This window comes from Siniperca chuatsi, linkage group LG21 (genome assembly GCF_020085105.1).
Source record: "Siniperca chuatsi isolate FFG_IHB_CAS linkage group LG21, ASM2008510v1, whole genome shotgun sequence".
NCBI classification, from domain to species: Eukaryota; Metazoa; Chordata; class Actinopteri; order Centrarchiformes; family Sinipercidae; genus Siniperca; species Siniperca chuatsi.
Window position 1 is genome coordinate 4,954,940 of NC_058062.1, and position 26,259 is coordinate 4,981,198.

The 26,259-nt window shown below is 39.3% G+C and overlaps 2 protein-coding genes across 3 annotated transcripts; both read right to left on the reverse strand.

Moving 5' to 3' along the window:
• Window positions 1-111: 111 nt before the first annotated feature.
• On the reverse strand, window positions 112-11,939 carry LOC122868795 (TBC1 domain family member 10A-like). Of its 2 annotated transcripts, XM_044181089.1 has the most exons (11): window positions 11,787-11,939; window positions 11,438-11,527; window positions 9,354-10,379; window positions 7,929-8,028; window positions 7,713-7,820; window positions 6,639-6,745; window positions 5,954-6,068; window positions 4,805-4,870; window positions 4,526-4,715; window positions 4,122-4,276; window positions 112-3,960 (listed from the first exon to the last, which is right to left on the reverse strand). In XM_044181089.1, exons 3-11 carry the CDS (start codon window positions 10,358-10,360, stop codon window positions 3,067-3,069), a joined length of 2,742 nt encoding a protein of 913 aa, XP_044037024.1. In that variant the 5' UTR covers window positions 10,361-10,379; window positions 11,438-11,527; window positions 11,787-11,939; the 3' UTR covers window positions 112-3,066. The 2 variants fall into 2 exon arrangements, with proteins under 2 accessions (XP_044037024.1, XP_044037025.1); XM_044181090.1 differs by lacking the exon at window positions 11,438-11,527.
• A 1,072-nt stretch (window positions 11,940-13,011) lies between these two features.
• Window positions 13,012-24,169, reverse strand: hsd3b7 (hydroxy-delta-5-steroid dehydrogenase, 3 beta- and steroid delta-isomerase). The gene is made up of 6 exons (XM_044181096.1): window positions 23,922-24,169; window positions 21,330-21,485; window positions 17,747-17,855; window positions 15,897-15,996; window positions 15,318-15,480; window positions 13,012-14,041 (listed from the first exon to the last, which is right to left on the reverse strand). The coding sequence occupies exons 1-6, from the start codon at window positions 24,079-24,081 to the stop codon at window positions 13,629-13,631; spliced, it is 1,101 nt and encodes a 366-aa protein (XP_044037031.1). The 5' UTR covers window positions 24,082-24,169; the 3' UTR covers window positions 13,012-13,628.
• Between the last annotated feature and the right edge of the window lie 2,090 nt (window positions 24,170-26,259).

Consider the following 26,259-nt stretch of genomic DNA (forward strand, 5'->3'; position numbering starts at 1 on the left):
AGGTTGAATTCTTCATCACTACTGTAATTAATTTACCACGATGGTCATATGCAAACAGACCATCCTCCACATTTTAATAGACAAATGCCAAGAAAGACAAAAACACCATGATGATTTAATATATTATGGTTTATTACTCATCACAAATGTCATTATCATCATTTAAATACATCAGTTGTAGATCTGAAGGAATGAATTCAATTAGCTATGATTTAATTTCACTTTTCGCCAGAGAGAGTGACATGTAAACTTAAAAACACAAAAGACATAACGGCATGGGGAGAAAAACAGCTGAAATGCTTCTTTAAATATTTGCATCAGTGGGGTCATTCCCAATCAAATGTAATCAAGAATGACAATTTCAGGATCAATGCTGAAATGCAAAAAGGACCTGTAGAAATTGATTTATTGATTCATCCTCAATATTGCAGAGTTAAGTGCTGTTTCCACAGCGGGAAATCACAAGCTAGTGAGAGATTAATTTGATCATCACGACATCTCGAGCCCCCTGAATAAAGAGAAATTATCATCAAGACATGAGCTGCAAGGACATATTGCTCATAAGATATTGTAGTCCACGGGTCTCAAAGTGTGCTCAGAAAAATACCTACTGAAGCACAAAATTCATTCTTCCATGGCACCAATCTGATCGTCACGATCAGAGGTGAAATCAGTGCTGCTGTCACCACACACTACCAAGTCATGATGGAGGATGGTTTGCATAGATGTGTTCAGTTTATCCTCACTAACACTAAACTAATTTGTCTATAAATGCACTAGTGTCAAATTAGGAGGGAGTGTGTGATATCTATATATTTAAATGACAGCCATGTAAAGACCTGAAATAAGTGAAAAACAATGAATATGGAGGACATGTTGGCTACAACTACACGAAAGTCCCTCTAATCCTTAACTACAAAAACAGTACAGTTAAAGAGCATCAATGTTTTTTGCCATCAAATGGTTTTACACTAACTACCTGGCACTATTCATCGTATACTGATGGGGTTCAGTGCAGTTTAATGTATGCATAAATATCTTACAGTACAGGACACTGAGTGTAAATATGATTAGGGAGTTAATCTATAAGTCATTATCAATGTTACAACACAACTTGATGAGACAGACATACTTAAGATCTCAAATTAACAAACTATTCAAAGCTCATAAATCACCTCTTAGTATATTATACAGTACGATTAAGACCTTCAACTCCCAAAAATTCTGTCTGAATCACTCATGTCACTGTTTGTTCTGTCGGAGGCCCATTTTTCCAGTCAAGTCTGTTTAATACTGCACTTCCGTAAACTGGAGACTCACAAACCTAAAGATGACCAAACCAACATTAAACTTAAATAATAGCAAAGACATGCATCAAGTTTGTTGTGTAAAAGCAGAGGACTTAGCGTGCAAAGAAAAAAAAAAGAAATTAAATATGAACACTTAAATGATCCCGCTGCAGCTACACTGAGTGTAGTCGGCCATCGTTCCAGTCAACCAGGTGTCTCTTACTCACATAGAAAAATAGTCAGATCCAAAATAATAATAATAATAATAATAATTCATAATATACTATATTTGATTAAATTAACCACTTTGTACATAAATACATCAGAGCCCAAAGGTCAAAGATCAAAGGTTAATGCTACATTGGCACACCTGGCACCTCCAGTCAAGTGGCTTCCTATAGGTCCTCAAAGTACAGATTTCAAACTATGAAATCGGCCTGTTGAGATTCTCATTTTCTACGTCACTACACTAACGGAGTGGTCGACTTCAGTGGTGCTTTGTGAAAAATCACAAATGCAAAAATCCTTCATTCGCTTAAGATACTTGAAATCACATTCTAATGGGTTAAAGAACATAAGTTCTTACCCATACTGAAATTTGGCTAAATAAAATACATTATGTAGGATTTTGTTCGTCAAAAGCAAAATAATACAAATTTTATAGATGGACATTTGGTGTGCAGGATTTGTGCACGGTCACTGCAGGTTTTCACGTGACCAGTTTAACAATAATGTTGCTTCCGCTTTTTTTTGCAAAAAAAAAAAAATCAACCTCAGACAAAAAGAAATTTAAATTGAAGCATGAAATAAAAACAATAAAATGCTCCCTGTGTGTTGTTTTGTCAGAGACAAAATAACACACATAAACAGACCATTAAAAAACAGCCACCACTGCATGGTGTGTGGCTGTATTTTTAATTTTCTCCCTGTTTTCGTCTGTATACATTCCCTCCATTTCCCCCATCAGATTTATACCGATGACAGAAGAATTTGGGGAGAACCACACACGACAAGATAAAATAAAGCAGGCAGAGAGAGACTGAAAACAGGGAGGCCACACATAGAACAGTAACACATTTCACTATACTACTAAGGCACACACTCACAACATTTAACATGACAATAAATACATCCTCAACAACATTGCTAGCATTTCTACCTTCAGTGCCTGCATTTGAGATGACCTTAAAGGGTATACTTTTCTTTTTGTTCCAGGCATTCAGATAACCTGTCCACAGATGAGAACTAATGGGGCATATGGAGTGCTAACAGGATCCTATGTACTGTAGGTAGACTTTTTATTTACATAATCTATGGCACCATAACTATTTCTGCAAACCTTCAGTTCAACAATCCTTTGAGTCGATGTTTTTCTAACCACAGCTATCAATCTGATTAAAATAATAAAACAAAAAAAAAACAAATCAAGAATTTAAAAAAAAAAAACTAAAAGAGATAATGACTGTAATCTTCTGAAATTTTATTCAGATTCACAGTCCATGCTCCAGTTGAAAAAGGAAATTTATCCCATCTTACTAAAACTCAGTGAAAAAAATGGTTGAACGAAGGGCAAAAAGCCCCCCGAGGCATTAAAACCATGATCCAGTTTTCTCCACAGTCCTGGGACTACATTAAGTCTTCAAAAGGATGCGTTATACAGGAAGCCATCCCATTTTATATTTTATTAATCACCCTGTTTCTGGGGGTCTTTTGTTCCCCTGACCTCTTTTTTTGTTCAGTGTCCCTTTTCATTTTCCTGGAATGACAAGGTGGAAAACTAGGCCGAATCTCTCGCTGCTGTAGCTCCATTTTTGTCCTCGGCTTCTCCTCTCCCTTTGTCCTTTTTCTTCCCCCCTTTCTTCTTCTCTTTTTCTAGCCTCTCTTTCTCCTTCCTGAGCCCCTCTTTTTCAGCCTTTTCCTTTTCTTTCTTTTCCTTTAGTTTTTTCTTCTCATCTTCCTTTTCCTTCTTCTTGTCTTTGCTCTTCTTCTTCTTTCCCTCTTCCTCAACAGCTGTGGCATCAGCCACTGGCGCCACTTCTTTTTTTGAATCTGGAAATGGCGGCAAGGGGGCGTTGTTTGCAGTAGGAGAGGGGATAGTAGGAGTAATTTGCTCAGAGACGATCTTAGGGGAGGGGGATAGAGTGCTAGGTGGTGGTGATGTGCTTTGTATTGGGGCTGAAGCAGTAGGCTGGCCCTGTGCTGAGGTAACCTCTGAGGCCTGAGCAACTAAGGGGCTCTGAGTGTGGGGTGGCGGTGCCCTCTGACCTGCCCCGGGAGGAATGGGTGGTTTATGGCTGGTGCCTCGTCCCGGGCTTGATGTTACTGCAGGTGGGGACTGATGCTGCAGGCCCTCCATTCCTGATGGCCCTGAGAAGGAGCCTTTCTTGGGGTGGGAGTGGAAAGGAGTCCTGGACTTGCGGAAGCCAGGGAGTGAGAGGAGGCTGGAAGAGGCCCTGAGGGGTCCTGGTGGAGGGATTGGGCTTCCCAGGAAAGAGAAGCTACCACCGGAGCTGATGGAGGCGGCACGGCGTTTGTACTCAAAGATGGCTCTCGTACCGTGGAGGCGGCGGCCTGGCTGGTGTGTCAGCTCCCCTCTGGACTCCTTCCACTTCCTCACCTGGACACTGCACTCCCTCTCTATAAGCGCCTCTGTCACCGGGAGCGTGATAATCTGGACAACACATCAGACAAGGACGAGACAGACGGAGGAAGTGAAAATTACTAGACTGGGCACTACAGGACAAAGTGACTCATAACTCGTGTTGCTGAGTAAAAACAGAAGCAGGTTTTGGTTATGTACATGATCTATGAAGCCAAGAGAAAAAGACCCACCTCCTGTACCAATATGTCCTCTCTGAAAGTGTCAGGTGAGATGTTCCTTAGACGCTCCATAGTTTCATACATGCCCTGCAATTCCCTAAGTTTATCGACAGAGCCAAGCATCTGTTTCAGTAGCACCAGGCCCACACGAAACACTATCTTCACCCCTACAACCAGAGACTTAGGTCAGGTTTCTGTCAAACTACAGAGCAAAAACAATACTGAATTTGACACATGCTTAAAACCTTTCTACTCAAGCAACTATAAACATTTATGACAGATAAAAAATGTATTACATTTCTTTTCTTAGATCATTATAACTCATCACCAACTAGAGGTAAATGTAGGTAAACAGTTCAGTTATAAACAGACAAGAGCACTGAGAGCTGGCTGAACCGTGTGGATATGAATGGTACCTTCACAGAAGAACATGTCCCATACACGCAGAACACTGGCCCATGGTAAGGTGCGTGAGAAGATACACATGAACCACTCAGTCATGTAGAGAATTGGGTCAATCTTGAACTTCTTGAGATGACGGTACGCCATCGGACACGTACGCCGTAACAGGGAGAAAAAGATCTCGCCATCCAGCTGGATTGCTTCCTAAAAGACCGAAATGACGAGTTAATAAAGCTGAGAAAACTAACATGAAGGTCTGACAAAAACAGACATGAGTTAGTTCATTCACTCACCAGTCCAGCGCTGTAGTAGCCAGGAAGGTACTTCTCACATATCTGGACGAGGCACCAAAAAGCTTGCTGTGAAACAAAACCAAATTATAATAGTTAAGGTTGGCAATGAGATTTAAATGTTATCAGAAAGTAGTGAGATGAAACACAATTGCATCAATTCCCACTTTTGTTTCCTGCTTCTTTTTGGGGCTCTTTTAAAAATAGAACAATGTGCACATTATTCATTGACCAAATCTTCTCACTCTGCCTTCTTCCTGTATTTGTTGTGCATAAATGATGGCAAGGCTGTGTTGTGATATATAGTGACAATTATATACATGGACTCCTTGTCTTTCTGTCAAACAGAAAAGGGCTGCAACTGAAAATGTGAAATTTAGTAGATAAAGACACACTAGCTGCTACCAGGCATCAACTACAGCAACTGTCCCAGTGTCATTAGAAAATAACACACACTGCTACTTGAGTACCACAACATCACAGCAAAACACCCTCACACTGACACATCGGCATACACCCATTTATTCATGTGACTGAATGAACTCAAACTGTTTCAAACTGTCAGAATATAGATTAGGCAGATCTGTGTGGTCACCCTGCTGTTATTTTTCATTTAGTAAGTAACCCCAATGAAATAATAACTAAATAAAGTTTCAGTTTTGTTTTGGTTTCTTGCACGCCCACTATGTTTTTCTCATGAGCGCTCTCTTAATGTGTCGTATGAGAAAGGATGAACAGAAATAGAGATGCTTAAATAAAAACAAAATGCATCTTGTGATGTGCTACATACTGATGTTAACTCATCTTCCTGTGTGCCTACTGGTCTAACATCAAGAAATAAAGTAGAGTAAAATCATACAGTGGACATTTGCCCCAAGATACAGTCTTGTGTGATGTGTGTTAGGGTATGGAGGCATTGTGAGATAATGTAACATAAAAGTAAATTGTAAGGTATTTAATATCTATTCATTCTATTTCTATTCAGTCTAGTCCATTGGTGGTAACAGAATTTCAACACAACTCAATACTGGGCAATAATGTATTTATGACGCTTTGTAAATTATTCGGTAATCATTACAGAACTGACACTGATGGACCCTCTTCATTTCCCACGTAATGAGAACCTGTACCCCTGGTGGCTCAACCCCTCACCTCAGCAGGCATATGCATGAGCAGCACTGCAGCCACTGGAGCCTGGGCCTGGCAGTAGCCCTCGTCAGGCCGGTAGATGGTATAGGCCTTCAGGATCCGGTACAGATCCTGTTGTCTGCAGGAACAAACAAAATTATCCAGTGGCCAAATCCATCAAAATATTTGACCAGTTTGTGCACCTTCCTTTGACTCATGAGGACTGGAATCTGGGTGAAAAAACAGTCCATAGTCAGTGCAGACAAATGCAACACTTTAGAATAAGAAAATCTTGACACTACATCTCATTCACTTATCTTCTAAAAGAAAATATGTTATTCTTATACATATTGTGATTTCATATTTCTCACTGATTTTCCAATTTTCAGTATTATCTATTGGTATCACTTTCAATATTACATTGTTGGTTTTTGAATTATTAATGCTTCTGCTATTTTTGATATATTTACTCTATTCTAATTTACAGCAATTTCTAGGTTGTATCGTGTAATCTGTTACTCCAACAGACCAATTTCCCCATGGGCATCATGTATACTCACTGACAGATGTATGCACATCGATACAGTTGCCAGGACATTACACATCAACTTATGACACTGACCTGACCTGAAACATTGTCTTCTAGTGGTTACATACAATTTGAGGGTTGCAGTCAGTGTGCAGAATGAGGGTGTGTGTTGTTTTTTACCCATGGCCACCACGAGCAGCAAACATCTCATGGAAGGGGAACTGTCTGTGGAGATCCTTCTCTATAATGTCCAGCCATTTAGCTTCTCCCTGCTCTCTCTCCAGCTCCTGCAGTAAGAAAAAAAAAAACACCCTGTTTTAGAAGTTTTAGAAAAATTCTCGTTAACTCACGGAGTCAGTTTCCAAATTAGCCATCAAAGTGGATTAGACTGCAAAGCCCTGTATGAAACCACATTTGAGGGTCTTCATCAGACAACACAAACAATACTAAGCAGAAAGCTGGACCCAGGCCCAGCTGAGGCCAGACCCCCCTCCAGCATGGACACAGAGGCAGAGCCCTGACAGGCAGGATTACCGGTCCTGATAAGAGGCTTACAGCTCACTAGGTCTGCATCTGCGCCTGCGCCCCTTTAGCACCCCTGGAGCTGAAATTGCCCTACTCAGCCACAGCTACCCATTACAATGATCCCCACTTTGATCCAGTTACTCAATAACAATACTGTAGCTTCTTCACTGTCCTTAAATATTCTCAAAGCTATAACCAACTTTTTAGAGAGAGAGACAAGTTCAAGAATTAAGAGAGCAGATTTGAAGAATAAAAGATCAAACTAAATTTCCATGTAAGTGCATTTGTGATTTTGGTGACATTGTTGCTGTTGACAATATAGTAACAGTTGGAGATGTCCCTAAAGGTTTGTGTAAAGTGATATCTGCCTCCTGAAGATCCTCGTGGCTACAAGTAAGAAGAATGTTACCAAATGCAGGCTTCAGAAAAATATCCCTACTATGGCCTGTCTCAGACACTATTGACCATTTACACTCTTATTAGTACTTTTTTTGTTATCAACTTTCTTCCTCTTAGCTCCTTTTTGTCTTAAATACTAGGGGGAAATTTCCTGAATCCATGTGTAATGAACTGTATCTGTGTGTTTGTCTGTGTGAATCATAGACTGTATAAAGGGGTGTGAATTGATGACTGCATCCTAGACCTCATGTTTTTTTGTTACACCTTTCAGCCTCTCTGTTAAATTTAAAAATGTTATAAAAGAAAAAAACAACATGGTCACAGTGGTACCTCAAATTTCCCAGGGTTGGCATCTAGGAGCTCTTGGCTGTTGGACAGCAGCTGCCAGGCTTTGGCTCTGAGAGAAGATGGAATCCCCTTTCTGCAGCGCAACTTTACCTATAAACGCACAAACTATAGGCTATTAGCTATGCCATAATGTTAAGTATAACCAATCCAAGTATATCTGAAACACATCCAAACTCATCTGAATACTCATCTGCATACCTTCTGGAAGCGATGTTTGATCCACTTATCCCAGTTGTGGAACATATCAAGCCATTTAACCTCCCTCTGTCGGGCGACTTCAACTCGAACTTCCTTTTCACTGTAATAGTGAGTAATATAAAATGACTCCGTCATTGACAGAACTGGGAAGTATTCTTATTCTTTTTTTTATACACCTAAATATTGCACTGATATGTTTAGAGATTTGTAACTCTAATCTAATGGCACAAAAGAATGACCTCACTTTCTCTTCTTACATTTATTTGCACAACATTATGCTGAATTGCTCAGATACAGGACATCCTTAAGATTGACCAGAATGCACTGCCACTACTGATGGTAAATCAATTAAATTTTAATTATTCAACAGTGGAAGAGCAATTAGCTTGTCAGAAGCAAATCTGACAAAAAAGAGAGGAAAAGAGAAGATGGGTGTGAAGGGTGATACCACAGAGACACACAGTCAGTACATATTGAGTCACAAAAACGCCCTCAGCAATATCTGAGTCAGACCAAAGGGAGATAAAGGATGGACAGATATGTTTAGAGCAGCAGAGACGGAGAGGAAGACAGGAAAGAGAGGAAGATCTCTTTGGGGCAGATGGATGACAGAGTGAATAAGATGTCCGGGGAAGGCAAAGTGGCCGATTCAAAGGAAGATAGTCAGGCAGGATTTACATTTATCTGTTTAAACCAATTCCCTGGCCACAATCTAATGACGTCTCCTATTGCAAATAGTGAACTGTCTGCATGGAACCTTAGCATCCATCAAACAGCCCATACCGAATATGCATCTCTAATTTCAGAATATCTTAAACTGTTAGACACATAGACTGTATATAAAGATGGATGACATGACAGCTCCCCAAAAGTGAAGTCAAAACATCTTGATTGCCCCGTGGTGGCTGGCTGCAGTATAGCTCATAAACCCAGACCCCTCAATGTTAGCGGATGGGACATAAGCCAAACTAAAAACTCAAAGTATACGCCAAATAAATTTTTCCTAAAGATGGTTTCTGTCTATTTAGATAGTTCTTATTACGCTGATGTACGTTCAAGTGTTCATTTTTCTGAGTTTGGTTCTAAATAGTTATTTGATGCTATAAAAATGGGGTTTCACGTCATGATTGACAGCTGAGGCCGGCTCGCAATTGAGTCGGCCGGGTGTATGGGCGGGACCTTGATACCGCAGCACCAACTCCGATCACTACTGCGCACTCACTCAGACGTCACCAGCGCAAGACGGCAGCTCTGGTATCTGGGATATTTTGGGTTCATTTTTGTACAGTGGGAGGAAGTGGAGACATGTCGTCCATCTTTATATACAGTCTATGGTTAAATATAGTGAAATCACAAAGTGGACATGATCAATATTTTGCACAGTGGCTGGGAGAGCGAGTCATAAGTTAATGTTCTAATACTTACCCCACATCACTGTACTGAGTCCCACCTAGGAAGCCATATTTATCAGTGCGTCTGACAGTCAGGCCATTGATCTCTGAGTCTGAGCCCACAGAGCTGCCATCCTCTCCCAGCCCAGAGAGAGACTCCAACGTCCCCGACATTAGGCTGGCTGACTCTAGGTAGCTGAGGGTGTCAAGGGCCTGCCGGGGATTGGGCAGCGAGAAGGCAGAGGCTGGCTCGTGGATCAGTGGGACAGTAGGGCTGGGGTGTTCGGCTCTGGTAGGGGTGCTGGGCAGTTCTTCTTTCCTTGCTTCACTGGTAGTGTCAGGCTTTGGGGAGAGCAGAGGAGGCTGACTTTGAGGGTTTTGTGCTTGTTGAAGTGGCTGAGGTGTCTCCTCTTCAGCCAATGCTGATGCTGCCATATCGGTGGATTCTGGAGGATCAGGCGTGGGATTGGAGGCTGCAGCGGCTTGGGGTTGGTCCGCTGTAAATTGACCATCATCCATGATAGGATTTGGATTGTGGGTGACATGTACATTGGGGTAGAGATTAGGACCAGGATTCAGATCAGGAGAGGGGGATGCCTGTTGCACTTCGCTCGGAGCTGATGGCTCACTTGACAGTGCTGGGGTTTCAGTATTCAAGAGTTCTGCAGCTGCTGGGTCACCGGTCATTGTCTCCTGCTTAACAACATGACCTCCAGGCTCTCCATCTTTCCCTGCTGATTCCTCTCTCTGTGGAGCAGCCTCATGTACCAATAATGTGAGGGTGGTCTCAGCAATGAGTTTGGGAGGACTCAAGGGTGGGTGGGGGGTTAAGGGAGAACCTCCTGACAGTGCTGAAGGGGTGTTTCCAGTCAAAGCTTTGTCATTGTAGAGGGAAGACTTGGGTATGTGTATCTCCCTGGCAGAATCTGGAGCAGGGTTGTTGGTAGCAGGGAGCGCTGATGAGGACAGAGGAATGGATGGAGCTGCATGAGGATCACCCAATGCAGGTGGTGATGGGGATAGGGTGGAGAGTTCGGCCATGGTTCCACTCTGATCTCTCCTTTACAAATAGAGAGAAAATTATGGAGGTGAGTTTTCTTTTGCCAAAACCTGCGGTTGTTTGGATCATAAACAATTTATTTAACATATTTATAGTGGATAGAGATGCATATCTTCTCAGCAACAAGACATGACCCTGACAACATTAAAGGTCAATGTTTGACACAAAGGTGAGAAAAGCATCTATGAAAAGAAAAAAATAACAGTTCCTCTTCTTAAAATTGCATCAGAGAATTGGATTGGAAAAGCAGCCAAATTAGTTAACTATATTTTGAAATCAGGGAAATTCTTGGGTGACACTGCATACATACACAGGCCAAATGCAGTTTTTATAACACTAAAGCACTTTCAGCCTTAATTGGTTTTACTTGTAACTTCAAATGTAATATTTTGGTATATTGTTTCTGCAAAAAATTATGTTTACAACAATAAATTTAAAGTTATATTTCCCTTTTTTGCAACACAGAAGCCTATATCATACAGTAAAATTACTTTACGATAGTATATATGCATGCAATTCAGAAACTTTCAAATTTCAGAAAAGCTCGTGAAAGCATACTTAACGTACCACCCTGCTCTCAGCATACACCACACCAAAAAAAAACCCAGCTTACAGCCACTGTAATATTCCACTTTACCACAATTTTACTTTATCAACGGGCTAGCCAGCCAAAAATAATACTGTTGACAGAGCTGAATTAACAGTTTCGTCTACAGATGTACCAGTGCACTGGCATTTAACGTTATCAACAAAGCGCCGCCGATAGTGATCCAGTATTTTGCTGACGAATTAGGTTAATGCCTGTAGTGGTGGTTCCAAACAGCTATCGGTTACATGCTAGCAGCTAATAACATCAGCCACTTTTTTTGTCATAACCTCCCTAGAGGCCTCTCTCGAAGCGACTCAACTTCCCGATTCAGCGCACAGGAGTAATGCTTTACTAATAGCTAATAGTCAACACCCTCCCTGTCTGCCAGGCCCTGGCCGAACAGCGTCCACGGCCTTGTCCACCCCGCTGCCCCGGTCAACTACAACTTCAGCTCCGCTGCTCAACTCACCCACGACCGGCGTGTCACTGTGATCAGTCCGCCTGGATAGCCAGGGGTTTCGCACGCCCCCCCGCCACAGCTCCGGTTCCGCAACCTCCTCTGTAAAATGAAAACACGAAAAGCGAGACCAGGACAGGAACCGCTGAACTGGGTGAGGACCTGGAAGAGCAAACGTCCTGCAATCGGCGAGCTAGCTAGCTAGCTAAGTTAGCAGCTAGCTAAGTTAGCTTATCTTAGCCTCTTAGCATTAGCGCCGATAGTGTTCTGTTTTTTTTAATTTAGCCTAGCTAGCTAGCTGAATGTTACATCGGTTAGAGTTGCGGACTTGCAGCGACCATTCTCACCAAATTCAACTAACCTTCTAAGTAATAGTTTTCATTCTGAAAGAAAAAGGGCATTCTTTGTTTAGCGTTAATTTATCCAAACGCAGCGGTACATCCAACACCCGCAGCCTGCATTTCCTACTGACAGCTACGTGCGTGTTCTTGTCAATGCCGTCGGGCACACGCACGCATCCGCACAGGAGCCTCCCTTCCACAGCAGAAATATGCAATTCTACACTAACAATGCATTGTGCATTATAAATTAATGTTTCTTGACATTCTTTTTTTTGCCTCAGATTGAATTATATCACAATTACACACATTTATTACAGTGTATTTAATAATCAAATGTGTTTTTTGTAAAGAAGTTAAAGAGAAATTGCAAAACAACGATGGGAGGGTAAATAAATACAATCTACCGTAATAATAAAAACGCCGAAATAGTCACCTCAATGTTTTTCACTTTATTGGTATGTTTCCGTTGCACCAATAGATGGCGCAAATTCCCTTTAATTGCAAGCGTTTTATAGACCCTGAAGTTTCAGGGTTGTGGTGATCCGCCAAAACACAGCTAGTAAACTGACGCAGACACATGCGCGCGCGCTCACACACACACACACACACACACACACACACCTTTCATTAGATTTATACTGAGGCATGCTTACAGGTGTCATAGTAATAATAATAATTTCAATACTACAAGGGTCCCACAATTACGGATTGTTTTCTTTTGTGTGGGGAGAGCATAATAGGTTTTGTTTGGCGATTGTGAGTCACTGCTTTCCATTTCATACTAGCAGGCATGTAAATGTTGTGAGGATTGCCATGGAAAACCACAGAAATCGGGGGACACCCAGGCATGCTGGAAAAATGTCAAGTTATTCTGCAAGGGAACTCCCATATATACAAATAAATGCTATCCAGCTGGTTGTCATAGAGGCTGAAGACATGTTTCCACAAGAGTACAGCCAGGATACTTTGCAACGTGGGTAAACAAAGTACATTGTCTCCATGGTAATCCAGAGGTGGACAACTCCCAGTAACCATGGGGAAATGGTGAGGACATATATGAAACTAAACCAGTAATTTAAGATCATGAGTCAGGTCTCCAGGCTGTGCAAACTTTCATTATGACATACATTGCACATCATAATAATATACGTAATATGAGACCAGTTATGGAAAGAAAAACAGGAAAATGCAGCCTCTCCCTGTAATGTGAATCACGTGCAAACTTAAAAAAAGCAAAGCCATGTATAATATATTAAAACATCTTTATTAAAAATTACAAAAAATTAACAAACTAAATATATATATATATATTTTGATGTTTTATCAATAATATAAATTCCTAAAATACAGGTATTCAGTCCATATAAATGTAGTAAATGCTTGTAAATTGTGTTTACATTTGTCTTAATTGACAGTTACAAATGGTGTCTCTCTCTGATCTAGAAGTGTTCAATGTCTAAATACTACAGCACATTCTTAACGAAGGGCACAATCCCTTGATCGATGTACCAACAAAAGACCAATGAACTGAATCCAATGGAATATTAACGGATGTTAAGATGCAACCATATTATTAATACTATATTGTTTCCATTCCCCCACATGCTAATTTAAAAAATGCACAACAGAAATATTACTCTCTGGATGTAGCTATACATGTGTAGGTAACATGTAAATAACTGTATATATTGTTTTATTTATTTTAGTTAATTTTATTCTATTCTAAATTTAAATATTTGTATATATGTTCCATATGTGTGTAGCATGAACGTGCAACATGTTACTCTTTCACACATGTATATCTGGAGTCCTGCATGTCTACGTAGCAGCTTCTGATGAGTGTTGCAGTAGTTGAGGTCACATTAGGAGTCTTTGGGGTTATCCATAGCGAGCGTGTCCACCCATTTTTGTGTGAGGGCTCGGCATTGATCCCAGTCGTACAGAGGGAGGTACTGGAAATGACGCATGGCCTTGTCTGTGGAGACAGTGAAGGAGGTACTAGCAACGGCCAAGGTGTAACGGTTCAGCAACGGTGTGTAGTTGTACAAGGGGCTCAGTATCCAGCGGAGAAGGTCATTAACCATGGCCAAGAACCAGAGCACCAGTGAGGGCATGCGGACCCTTCGGAAGTTAAATTTGGAGAGGAACACCATGTTGAAATCCTCGTAGCTCTTGTAGGGTGAGTCATCATAGCAGAAGAAAGCTTCACCTCCGACTGTCTGCGGGCGTTCACTCAGGGCTCGGGCTGCAAGTACATGCATCCAGGCCACGTTGCCTAGCAACACAAACAATAGGTGAATATCAGATTGAATGAGAGAAGAAGTACTCTAAATATTTATCTTAGTAGAAATACTTAAGCAGTAAACTGTATTTGAGTGCCAAAAGAAAAAGTAGTCAGTCTGAAGAATGATTCCTTGTTTTCACATCTTTGGAACTTGTGTTTTACAAAGTTGTTAACAATAACATTTGTTATTAGAAGCTAAATTTATGACTTATGCCAAATACTGTATGAAGCTGAGAGGTAGAATTAAAATATAACTACTTTTAGGTAAGAAGAAAAGTAGTCAGTCTGAAGAATGAATTCCTGTCAGTGCCAAATATTAATGAATAAATATGTATAATTGGTATATGTTCATTTCATATCCCCAAATTTGGGGATTTACATTACATGTTCATCTATCAATAATAGATTCAAACTCAGCTACATGTTCAATTAATTTAAAAAAACATAATTGTCTAATTGTGTCATCAAGTTAAATCAAGACATTCTTTTCCAGAGTTCCTGAAAAGTTAACATTTCAGAGGAAAAACATGTTTACCTAACAGTACCAATGTTTTATGCCATTAACCAATGTTAAATATAAAATATTAAAGTATTTCCCATCAAAATTGTGCACAAGTACAAGGCTTGAGCAAATATTCTTAGTTGCTTCACATCTCTGACCACATTACACTGACATCATCTTTAACTTCATTTGTGCAAATGCTACAATTTACAAAATATCTACAGTGTCTAATATACTAATAGTGAACTTGCATCCTCAATAGTTAAGCTTTATCAACTGTGGATCCTGTTTATGTTAAGTCTTGTAGAATTTAATGGGATGTTACAGTTCTGTTTCATCCCATGATCAGCATCAGCATCAGCATCAACATCACCATCTGTTAGTGGCGCTACAATTATCAGCCACCAATACATGTTGGCTGTTACTCATTCTTAAATGCAATATTGGTGAATACTAATTTCATCATAAGCAATAGCTAGCTGAATAGCAAAAACAGCTAGACTAAGAGTAATGTAAAATCTATCAGATAAAAAGACACTTCCTGTGAAATGCAGAGGAAGTGGTTTGGCATGACAACTGTACTTCTGCTTTTAGTTCTGGTGTCAACCGAAGTCATCGTGGTAAGGCCTTTGTCAGGTTCTCCTTTGCTCCTTTACTCGCAAGTTAAGAATAGAACAGATGTTGGTTGGGATTCTCAGGCTCCATTGGGGAGCTCTGACGTGTCTTTGAAGTTGTGGTTATGACTCACAAAAACTGTAATTTTACCTGCATAGACCCGTCCATGTTCAATGTGGTCTGGGACACCCCCGATGATCAAGCCTCCTCTTTGTACAGCCAGCTCGTAGAAAGCCTTAATTATCTCGTGCCCCTCGCCATAGATCCCTGTCGGCCTCAGAGAGCATGTGTATAAACACTTTCCACCCTTCACCTGGACACAGAACCAGGATTCGGTGTTAGAAATCAAACAGGACGCATACGGAAATAAAAACATTTACACAGAGGGGTCAAAGGGTAGATTTATGTGGATTTTGACTGTAAATAGCAGGACACAAGCAGCACAAAGGGATGATGTAGCATTTTGTGGCTGAGTTGCACAAGAAAGTCCCACCAAATTCCCTGGAATCCAAACAAAAATAACCTGTTTGTTTCTCAGTGTGCCTGTAAAATGTACTCAACATTTAAAATGGGCTTTTAATAAATCTGCCTCACTGTGATTTGGCTCGAAAAACATTACCACTTTAAGAATGTAAATGTACAAATGTGAGCTTGAAGAATTTGCTTGGACAATGAAAACACAAGAATGACCATTTATTTGTGAAATTAATATTGTAAAACATAAAGTACCTTGGTGCCATTTGCTTCGAGCACGATTTTCTCTGCCATTGACTTGCTCTTAGGATAGGCCATAGTATGTTTCACATTGTAAGGTGTGTCTTCATTGCCCCTGTAGAGAAATAGTCAAACAGTTAGTGGAGAACTCAGGAGAAAAAAAGTAGATGGTGTTTTTTTGTTCTTGCCACGTGTATGAGAGGAATATGTTTAAATGGGGCCAACTGGACTGTAGCTCAGAGAGGAAACTTGCACAGAGAGAGGTAGAGAGAGATACAGGACTAAAGTTTAAATCAAACTCTAGGTGTCTGTGTTGTATCTCCTTGCATACCTTTTGCAGCTTTCATCTCAACTTGTTTGTATTTGTGCTTGGGCAGAACTAGTCTTTCCAGTAAGAGCAGATAAAGTTTCTTACACTGTGAACTAATCTTGTGATGTGAACACAGAGAGAATGCCAAATATTGCTCTGAGTTACAGCTGTGGCTACGTACGTGCGAACAGCACACACACACACACACACATCACCATCTGGAAGAATGTTGGGATTCCTGCTCAGATGGATGCTGGAGGTTTGCCATTACAAGTATTTTTTATCTACTGCTTTTGATCCATGTAAAGGATCATACCACTGTTTTTGCATTTTTTAATCTAATTACTACTAATTGTGTATATTTCAATTTACCATACAGCTAACCATCTTTCAAAGAATACCTTGGTGTTTTAGAATTTTTATGTTTTAACATCTTTCCAGACAGTCATTGGGTTCCATTTATTTCCATACTGTGTAAAAAACAACTTTCAGAGACATGAAATTTGCTTGAGACTGGTAATCTATCATAGTAAAGATCATGAATGTTTATGTTGTTGTCAAACTCACTGTATTGTTGCATGGTAAATAGATATATAATCAAATCAATCTGTCAAACGTTTTGAAAAAATTCAAAATTGTATTTCAAATTTGTAATATAAATGTAAAGTATTTGTAGTAAATGGGCTAACATATGTAGAAACATTGAGTATAAATAAATGCAGTGCTTGGAGACACAGTACTTGTAGCTCTGACTCACACCATCAGGCATGATTATTTGTCATTGTCTGTTTGCACGGTTGTTTTTGTCATGGTTTCCCCTGTTATTCAGGAAAGAACAATGACCCTCTTGAATGATGCAGACATCCCCGGACCCAGTCAATATTTAGAAACACCATTCTTCCAAATGTCAGTAACAGTGTGCAGCATTTACCCCTTTTCACAGGTGGAAATAAGGCTAAATTGTAAATTTGTTCATCCACGAATCCAGTACTCAAATGCCATCCCCATAGGTTTTGTCAACAGTGCACCAGTAGCATCTGTGATTTCATGTTTAAGAGAAAAATAGACACTTGCACTTGTTTAGTCATGCTTTAGTTAATAACTGACACTGAGCTGCAGGCCTATTTTTTACATAATGTTGTGACAACTGGTAAAGCGTGTTTGGAGTTAAAGCTGAAGGCATGTTGCTATCTGCGGACATGATGCAAAATATTACGGAGGGAAAATATCACGTCAGTGTGACAGTAACATATACAGTCTGACAGTGGACAATGTCTTTTTCATTCCAGATTATTTCTACCTGAAGGAATTTAAAAACCCCTTGATTAGACCACCAGGGTACTGAATACTGTGTGTTGTGTACTTTTGTCTCCACCTGATGATATCTTATTTGTACAGGCCTCCTATTTTCCATGATGGTGCATTCAAGAAAGAAGAAGATAGTGACCACAGAAACATAACTGAAAGAGCCAAAGCATTTCTCAAAATGGGAGTGTAACGTGCAACCATGTGTGCTCAGTGAGAAAAACACTGAATGGTATTTTTTTAGCTTTACCTGATAAAGTGGTCTCCGTTCATGTTGGGACCGATCACTTCCATGCTGCTGGTGTAGACCAGGCACTGGATGCCACACTCCACACAGGCATTGATCACATTCTTCGTTCCTGAGAAGAGGGAAAACATTGTCATTTAAGATATCGAGGATGATGGGGTTGGATAGATCAGACTGAATTTACTGGGTACATTGGGAATTAATTATTTAATGGGTAACACATAAGTTTCTAAGTCATTCAAAGCCACATGACTTGCTTTTGACACAGTTGGATTTTTTCAGTGTCTGCAGTTGAGACAGCCAAATCTCTAAATGCTCCTTTGTAAAGATAAATTTAAGAGTCAAAATAAAAGAAACACACTGGAACATACTGTACAGGATGAAAGTCTTGAAATTACATTTGGATGCATAAGGAAAGGATCAACAGGAAATCAATTTAAAAGAGGCGTGAGATCCGTATGTGTTCTGACTCTGAGAGGAAGAAAACATGTTTTTCTAAAACCTGGTCTTTATTAGTGCAACAATGGACATGTGGTGGAAAGAAATATGGTCATTGCAAAGTGGAGGAAATAATACTATTGTATTTAATACTTTTAAAGGTCTTTCCAGTTTTCCATTTTAAGAATTTATTAGACTTCAAGTAGTCTGAAGTTAAAGTTGGGTCATAGAGGGAGTAGAGGAGAAGGGAGGGGACACAGTCCACAGGCTGTAAAGTTACATCTGGTACAGTTTAGAAGATGATGAAAAGAAGTCCAGATGAGAGCATGCTGTAATCTGTTTCAAGAATGATAATTCATGGTTTACACTTTAACTTGCTATCTTAACCATGCAGCAGCAGTGAGAAAACAGATGATGCCACCGATTTTGAGATCTTCAACCAGATTGAAGCAAACATCCACGCCTGTACAAAAGACCTGCATCAAAGTACTTCATAATACAAATACAAAATGATATGAATTAATGTCTTGACTTATTACTAGAAAATACATAGATGTGTGGCTTTGTCTGATCTAATTTATATTTTTTCCTGGGAAATATGTCTCCCAGATGACAGAATTTAGTTTGACTGCCAAACAAACAATGAATCTAGAGCCATGCTAGCGGCTGTACTTAGGCATCAGTGTTCTAACATGCTCACAATGACAATGCTAACATGCTGATGTTAAGCAGGTATTATGTTGACCATGTTCACCATCTTAGTTTAGTGTGTTAGCATGCTAAAACTTGCTAATTGGCACCAAGTACAGCTGAGGCTAATGGGAATGTCATTAGTTTTGCAGGTATTTGGTCATACACCATAGAGCTGGACAAACCGAAATTTTGACCTGATGATGGCGCTAGAAGAAAAGTCAGGGGATCAACAAAGTGATTGCAATTCATCTTGATGGGGAAATGGATGTGAGATATTTCACTAGATGAGTTAAAACTGACCTGCTAGAGAAAAGGTCAGAGGATCACCAAAGACACTGGGATGCATCCTTGTGATGTCTACAAAATTTCATGGCAGTCCATTGAATAGTTGCTCAGATACTTCAGTCTGGACTAAAGTGGTGGACCGACTGTCATCACCATCCCTAGCTAGCATGGCAAAAATTTCACCACCTTCTTCCACCTATCCAAAAGCAATCACCTGCTAAGTACAAGTGAATAAATAAAATCGAGGTACAGGTAGTCAAAAAGGTATGTTCACAGAAGCTAGAAAGGAAAACATTGAATATAATAAATTCAACAAATAATAAAGTGCTGGAAACCAGTGTCTAAATAAAGTATAATGTTCTCAAGTACTATACTGAGTTAACTCTCCCGCACTTGCAATGCTTACTAGAGATCTTGTCTCTGAGACTGGAGAAAAAGGAGTTAACAGTAATCTGAAACATGAAGTGATAAAAGGCCTGAAAACCCTTTGAGACCAACATTGGGGAAATTACATAAATTCTTGAAATATTTCTTAACTGGAGGAATCTAGACTGAACCACCCTCTTTGATGAAGTGAAACAGAGGTCAGAATCAAATCACTCCCTCGGTTCCTCAGGTTCACACCAGTGGTCAAACTTTAATTCTGTAGAGCTTTAATGACATTAGGTGCATGAAAACAGTACATCAGATTTTATTTAGCTGAGGAAGTTCTGACACTTCAGAACATTAATAACTTCCAGACAGATATTAGTAAGTTATTCATTAAATTCAAGCAACTGTAAGAGGACTGTTGTACTCCTATGTGAAAAGCCTACAGCTGACTCTCAGACAAAAACATGATCTTTTGTGTATTTGCTGAATCCCTGCAGACTATTCCAGGCCAGTCATTGACCCTTGCCTCACCACAACCCATGGACATAAACCCAGACACTGAATATGTATTCACTTTTCATCACCCTACTCTATTAATGTAAATAATATCCTCAGTCTGGATCTAGATTAGATCATCTTAAATTTACATCTATTAAATGCCCATTTTTATTTTCATCAAAAGCATCTGACATACTGCTATCAACAAAACAAAACAAAACAAAGGTCAGAAAAGAAAAGGTCCTGAGTGCTCAGAAGTTCAAACAAGTGCAAAAAAGTGTAATGAAGGTGCTCTTTGGTAGTGTACACAAAAGTAAAAAAAAAAATAAAGGTCCAAGGCACTCTTCTGGCAAAAAGTTAAAAAGCGCACAGTCACAAACAAAAAAGATATTTCCTTACTCACACACAACTCATGACCACATAGATCTATGAATTCATACAAGTAAGCTACAGTATTTCCTGTTTTAAAGGATAAGTCTGGCAATATTTTAGATTGTTCTTATTTTCAACAAATCCAAGCCTGATTTATATTATTCCTCTGTGGGATGAACACACACAAACACGTACAAACAGCCCTACAGTTCAACACAAGTGATGCACCATTTCACAGGCTTCAAGAGATTTAACCCACAACAAGTCTTCAGTTCACTATATTTAGTCAGAGTTACAGCTACAGTGAATGGCACCACCATGTTCCCGAAAAGGGTCTTTTTACTTTTACTCCTAGCTCACATCCAAGAAAAGGTCAACACTGATATTTTTGTTTCTTTTTTTCATCCGTAAGAGTTGAATTCTTGTCAGGATGAAAAAAAGCGTCTCAAACAGCATTTATACAATCATGTGACACTTAGACTCACCATTGAAACCCAAACTAATAGGGTTAAACACTTAAGAGCAGGATGACCAACCGTGCTTTGTCAATGGAAGGAGAAACTCTGCTACACATTAGATCTTTAAATGAACCATTCATTTACAAAAATATAATTTGTGAACAATTAAAATAACATAATATGCAATGAAAACTCAGGTTAGTCCAGGTTTGAATATCAAGAATAAGTCTCTGTCACACCAGATATGAGCAGACAATATCAGCTACAATAATAGCATACTTCAGCATAACTTAATTTTTTAAACCATGGGTAAACACAAGTCCTTGAATTTCATCCAGAGCAGGCGTGGGTTTCCTCTGTTGCATGGTTTCCCACAGAAAAACATTCATAAAACTGAATCACTGTTTTATGTTTCCTTCCCTTCCCTTTTCCTTGTTATCATTCGGATCACCACTCCCTGAAAGTCTCACCTGTGATGTTGACAGAGTAGATGAGGGTGTCTGGGACTCTGTGCCAAACGTCTACCAAGCTGGCTGCGTGGATAACGACATCGGCCCCACGGGAGGCCTCCAACACACTGCTGTAGTCTGTGATGTCACCTGGAATGCATACCACCTTTGTCCGGTCTGAGGGAAAAACAGGAAAAACCACAAAGTATTATATGTGACCCTCGATCAGGGCTGTTTTCCTAATAACTCTACAAAGGCATGTAAATACACAAGAAAAAGGGCTTGGAATATTTTACATACTTTGTTTACCAAAAGATTACAAAATTCCCTTTTGATTTAATTTGCCAGAAGATAACACTAGATAACTATGTTGTTTAAAGATTTGATTTGGGTCATATTTGCAGAGTATCTGGATCAGCTTTCCACAACATTTTCTGGAAATTCAATAGATAAAAAAAAAAAACTCAGGCAAGAGCGTGTGTTTTTATCTAAAAACCTGACGCATTGAGGTACTTCATCACATTGATGCAAAAAGCAGTCCTGCTCAGTGATCTGAAACATTGCCCACAATGGCCTAAAACAATAGCTCTCTTGGTACGATATTGTAAAATCTCTGTCAAATGAGACATTTTAATAATCTTGTGGTATATTTCATCATCATGCCCAACTCTCCCTCACACTAGACAAATTCTTTGTGGGATTTCATGATGTTTTTCATTTAAGCACCAATGTTTAGTGTCATCATTACTTATGAAGGTCTAGCACCGCTGGTTTATCTCAGCTTCCATGCACTGTCCTTGAAATGCTGATAGATAAGGAGAGAAGACAAAGTCCTATAGCTGACATGCAAAGGGACTGGACTTTTGAACATTGAGTCAGAGATTCTGTTGCAAATCAGATACTCTAGAGTTTGCTTTCCCATATGTAATTTTACTAATTACAGATAGACATTCAGTTACAGATGTTTTCCCTCATTCAAATCAGACACAAGTCTCATTTTTCTTGAGCTGTAAGGCCTACAATGGGTGTTACTGAGACCGAGCTCTCCTGTTACTGGTAGCTCATTTCGCCTAAACTGCACTGCATCAACAGCAGGCCTCATTCCAGTCTGACAATGAATAATGAAAGCCAAAAAAGCATTTTCCAATGAGGGACAGATGCGTCATTTGTGGTTGGTTGCAATTCTGACGACACTGATGAGGGAAAAAGATTACTATTGTAAGACTGACGTGCTATATTAATAAGCTTGCCTTGCCTTTTCTTACTAACTTATAACATGCCTTCTCACCAGGAAAAAAAAACCTGCTTAGCAATGTAAGAACTAAACATCAAAGAAACAAATGAGAACCGCTTCAGGTCACAACTCCTGGTTACATGGAAAACACAAACACACCTACATGACTTTTTCATGTCATCCAAAGTTTTTGAAAGTGATTATAAACTGTTACAGGAAATGAAAGAGCAGAGCTAAATTATACAATGACTGGTTACAACATCTTTATCCTGGCACAGGAAATGTTGGGAAGTTGGCTATCCTGGATTCACAGCCCAGCGGACATCTCTGCAAATTGACCCAGTGACCATACAGTATGTGAGGGAAATGAATGTCAGGCTATGTTAGTCTTACAGTGACACAGAATTCAGCTCCATCGCCTCCTCTCACACTACTGAAACCTAATAGAACATCTTCTGTTATTTATATATTTTGCATATCCTCTTGATTATCAGAAACCATTCATGTTGGCAAGCTACTCTTCAAGCAGAAATACACAGCTGATGTTGTAAAGGCTTAAAGTAAGAGCTCCATAGTAGGCCTAAATCATTTTAATGCCGAATTGACGTAAGACTCATATGACATTAGACTCGGCTTGGGTCTTATCTTAAACAAGTGTCCAACCGCCGATAATGCGATAAAACTTTAGATTAGCAGATTCTAAAATGTAAAGGTACTTTAAACAGAAAACAAGAGAGTAACGTTACTACAGAAGCTATTGCTGCCACGCCAGAAAAAGATAAAACTGATCAGTATCACGTTATAACGTGACAAGTTTATCGTTCTAACAATATGTTTTTCACGTTATGACTAGATATTTTCGCGATATTACGACATACAAACTCACATTATACGAAGAACCTTTTCTTGTTATAACAATAAGTTATCACGTTAGAATTGAAACGTTTTATGTTATGACAATAAGTTATCACGTTAGAACTGAAACTTTTATGTTATAACAATAAGTTATCACGTTATAACTGAAACTTTTATGTTATAACAATAAGTTATCACGTTATAACATGAAACGTTCCACGTTACAACAAGATAAATAGTATACATGTTGTAACAATATAAGTTATCACAATATAACAATACAATTTCTCACATTATAATGTGAAACTTATATGTTATAACAAGGTAAATAGTAGGCTACATTATTATAACAAGAAAAGTTTCTTGTTAACGTGATAAAATTGTAGGCCTATGTCGTAATAGCGTGAAAATATCTTGTTTTAAGATGAAAAACATCTAGTTTTCGCATCAAGTCGTGATACTGATCAGTTGATCTGTTTCTGGCGTGGCTGCAGTACGCTTCCGTACGCTTCAGCTCGTCTTACCTGTGCCGAGTCCATTTAAATTTGAGTCTATATGTTTGTCAAACACTCGGACCTCCACCAGTTTGTCCTCCTTCTCCACCAAAAGCCTCAGTAGGTGCTTGCCTAGAAAACCGGAACCTCCGGTGATCAAATAAACGAGACCCCGCTGGTTCTCAGACATGCTGTGAGAATCTGGTGCAGCGTCAGCTGTGGTCTGGTGGTTTCTGCCACTTCTCTCTGCGAACACTGAGAGCTGCACAGCCGACCAGGCATTATGAAGCGGAGCGCTGTTGCGTTTTTTTTTTTTTGAACCTTTATTTGCATATGCAGAAAATGGCAATGACAAACTTCAGTGTATACAGCGCAGCTCACATAGCGCCCTCTCATAGCCAACCTGTACAGAAATACTAGCAAATCAGGCAAATTATAAAAATACATTTAATTAGTTCTAATAAAAAATGATAAAGAGCAGACAATTCTTGGATGGATTACAATGAAATTGGTGCCACTTTCAAAAAACTTTATAAAGGGTTTATAAATTTAAACTACTGCCTTTATATGACATTATTTGGTAATAATGATGCAGTTATACATGTTTATAATCCATGAATACATTTCCATGGGTTTTTCTCACTCTCTAATAAGACATTATAAGTCTGCAGTTATAAATCATTAATGCAGCTGTAAGTGTTAATAAGTTGTAAATAAATTGATCCAAATTGTCTGCAGGCCTTTTCCAGAAGATAAGTGGTCAAACTGGATTTTTCACAACCTGGCAACCCAAAGGTTGTTCTTATTAATTGCTTATAACTGATCCATAAAGCATTCGTAAATTATATATAAATCCATTAATAAAGCCATTAGTTACAATTTATAAGCCCATGAAAGAGTTCCTTATTAGTAAGTGGTATCATTAAAGATATTCATATTCCCCAGAAGAGAAAATTTAAATACTCTGGTGATCCACTGACTTTTCTAAATATATGTTCATGTGATCGCACGATTGGAAGTGCATGCAAGATCGGGAGCAGCTCTTTCTGTGCATGTGCTGACTGAGCAGCTCTCACTGATGGGATGAATGTGCTGTTATGGATTTATTAACACATTCACTGTGGTAAGGATCTTATAATACTGGGTGTGCACATGAGATTGGTATGCACTTGAAACTATATTTGCAGTGGTGTTACAGCAGATCCCACTCCAACGTCCAGTTCATTTTACAAAGCCTGTGAAGTCCCCCTAAATTGCCTCTTTTTTATGTTGTGAAAACAAGATGTTAAGTTGTGTAATCCAAATATTATATTGTGGTAATAGTTATTATAGAGATACAACATAAAATAATACAACCAGAGCATTGATCAGGCCCAATTTGGCATTGTCTCTAATTATAAATGTGCTTAAATTTAAGGGACATTCACCTACAGTATATGTCTAAGCCGAAGTCCAAGATGTTCAGAGATGTAAAACTGACATGTTTCTCAAAATATAGCATCTGAAAGCTAAATTTTTGTTTTTGTCCATGCATAATTGTCAATGACTGGCCACTGATTTTCACCATGTACACTGAAAATACTGACTGATATTATCCCTGGGTTTTGGAAGAATAAATCTATCCGCTAGTAAATTAACTGACGTACTGATACATCAATTACTTTTGGTCCTTGAACTGTCAAGGCCACTACACATAATTTGGAGGCCATACATTAACTGAGGGAAAGTGGTCAAAGGTCTGTCCTTGGTTTTGCTGTGTCATATAAAAGGATGGATGCCAACATGATGATTAAAGGTGACAGTAAGCACATAGGCTTTGGGGATTTCCATGCTTCCAGATCAGTTAAAAGGAGTATGCTCCGGTACAGGATTAAACAAGACTAACAGTCTACAGCCATGCTAGCGGCTCTGTAAGGATGTACTTTGAGCTAAATGCTCACATCAGCATGCTAACATGCTCACAGTGATAATGCTTGTATGTTGATGTTTAGCAGGTATAATGTTTATTATCTTAGCTTAGCATGCTAACATTTGCAAATTAGCACTAAACACAAAGTACAGCAGAGGCTGATGGGAATGCCATTAGTTTTGCAGGTATTTGGTCATAAATCAAATTGTAAGAGAATCAAATGTTGACCTGATGATGGAGCCAGATGAAGGGTCGGGGGATCAAAGTTTTAACAATTCACCCTCTGGGGAACATGAATGTCTATACAAAATTTCATAGCAACTCAAGAGATAGTTGTTGAGATATTTCAGTCTGGACAAAGTGGTGGACCGCCGGACAAACCGACATCTCTAAAGCCAAGCTGCTAGCTGAAAAGATCTAAAACTCAAATCGTGTGCAAAAAGTCATTGTGTGTTTTCA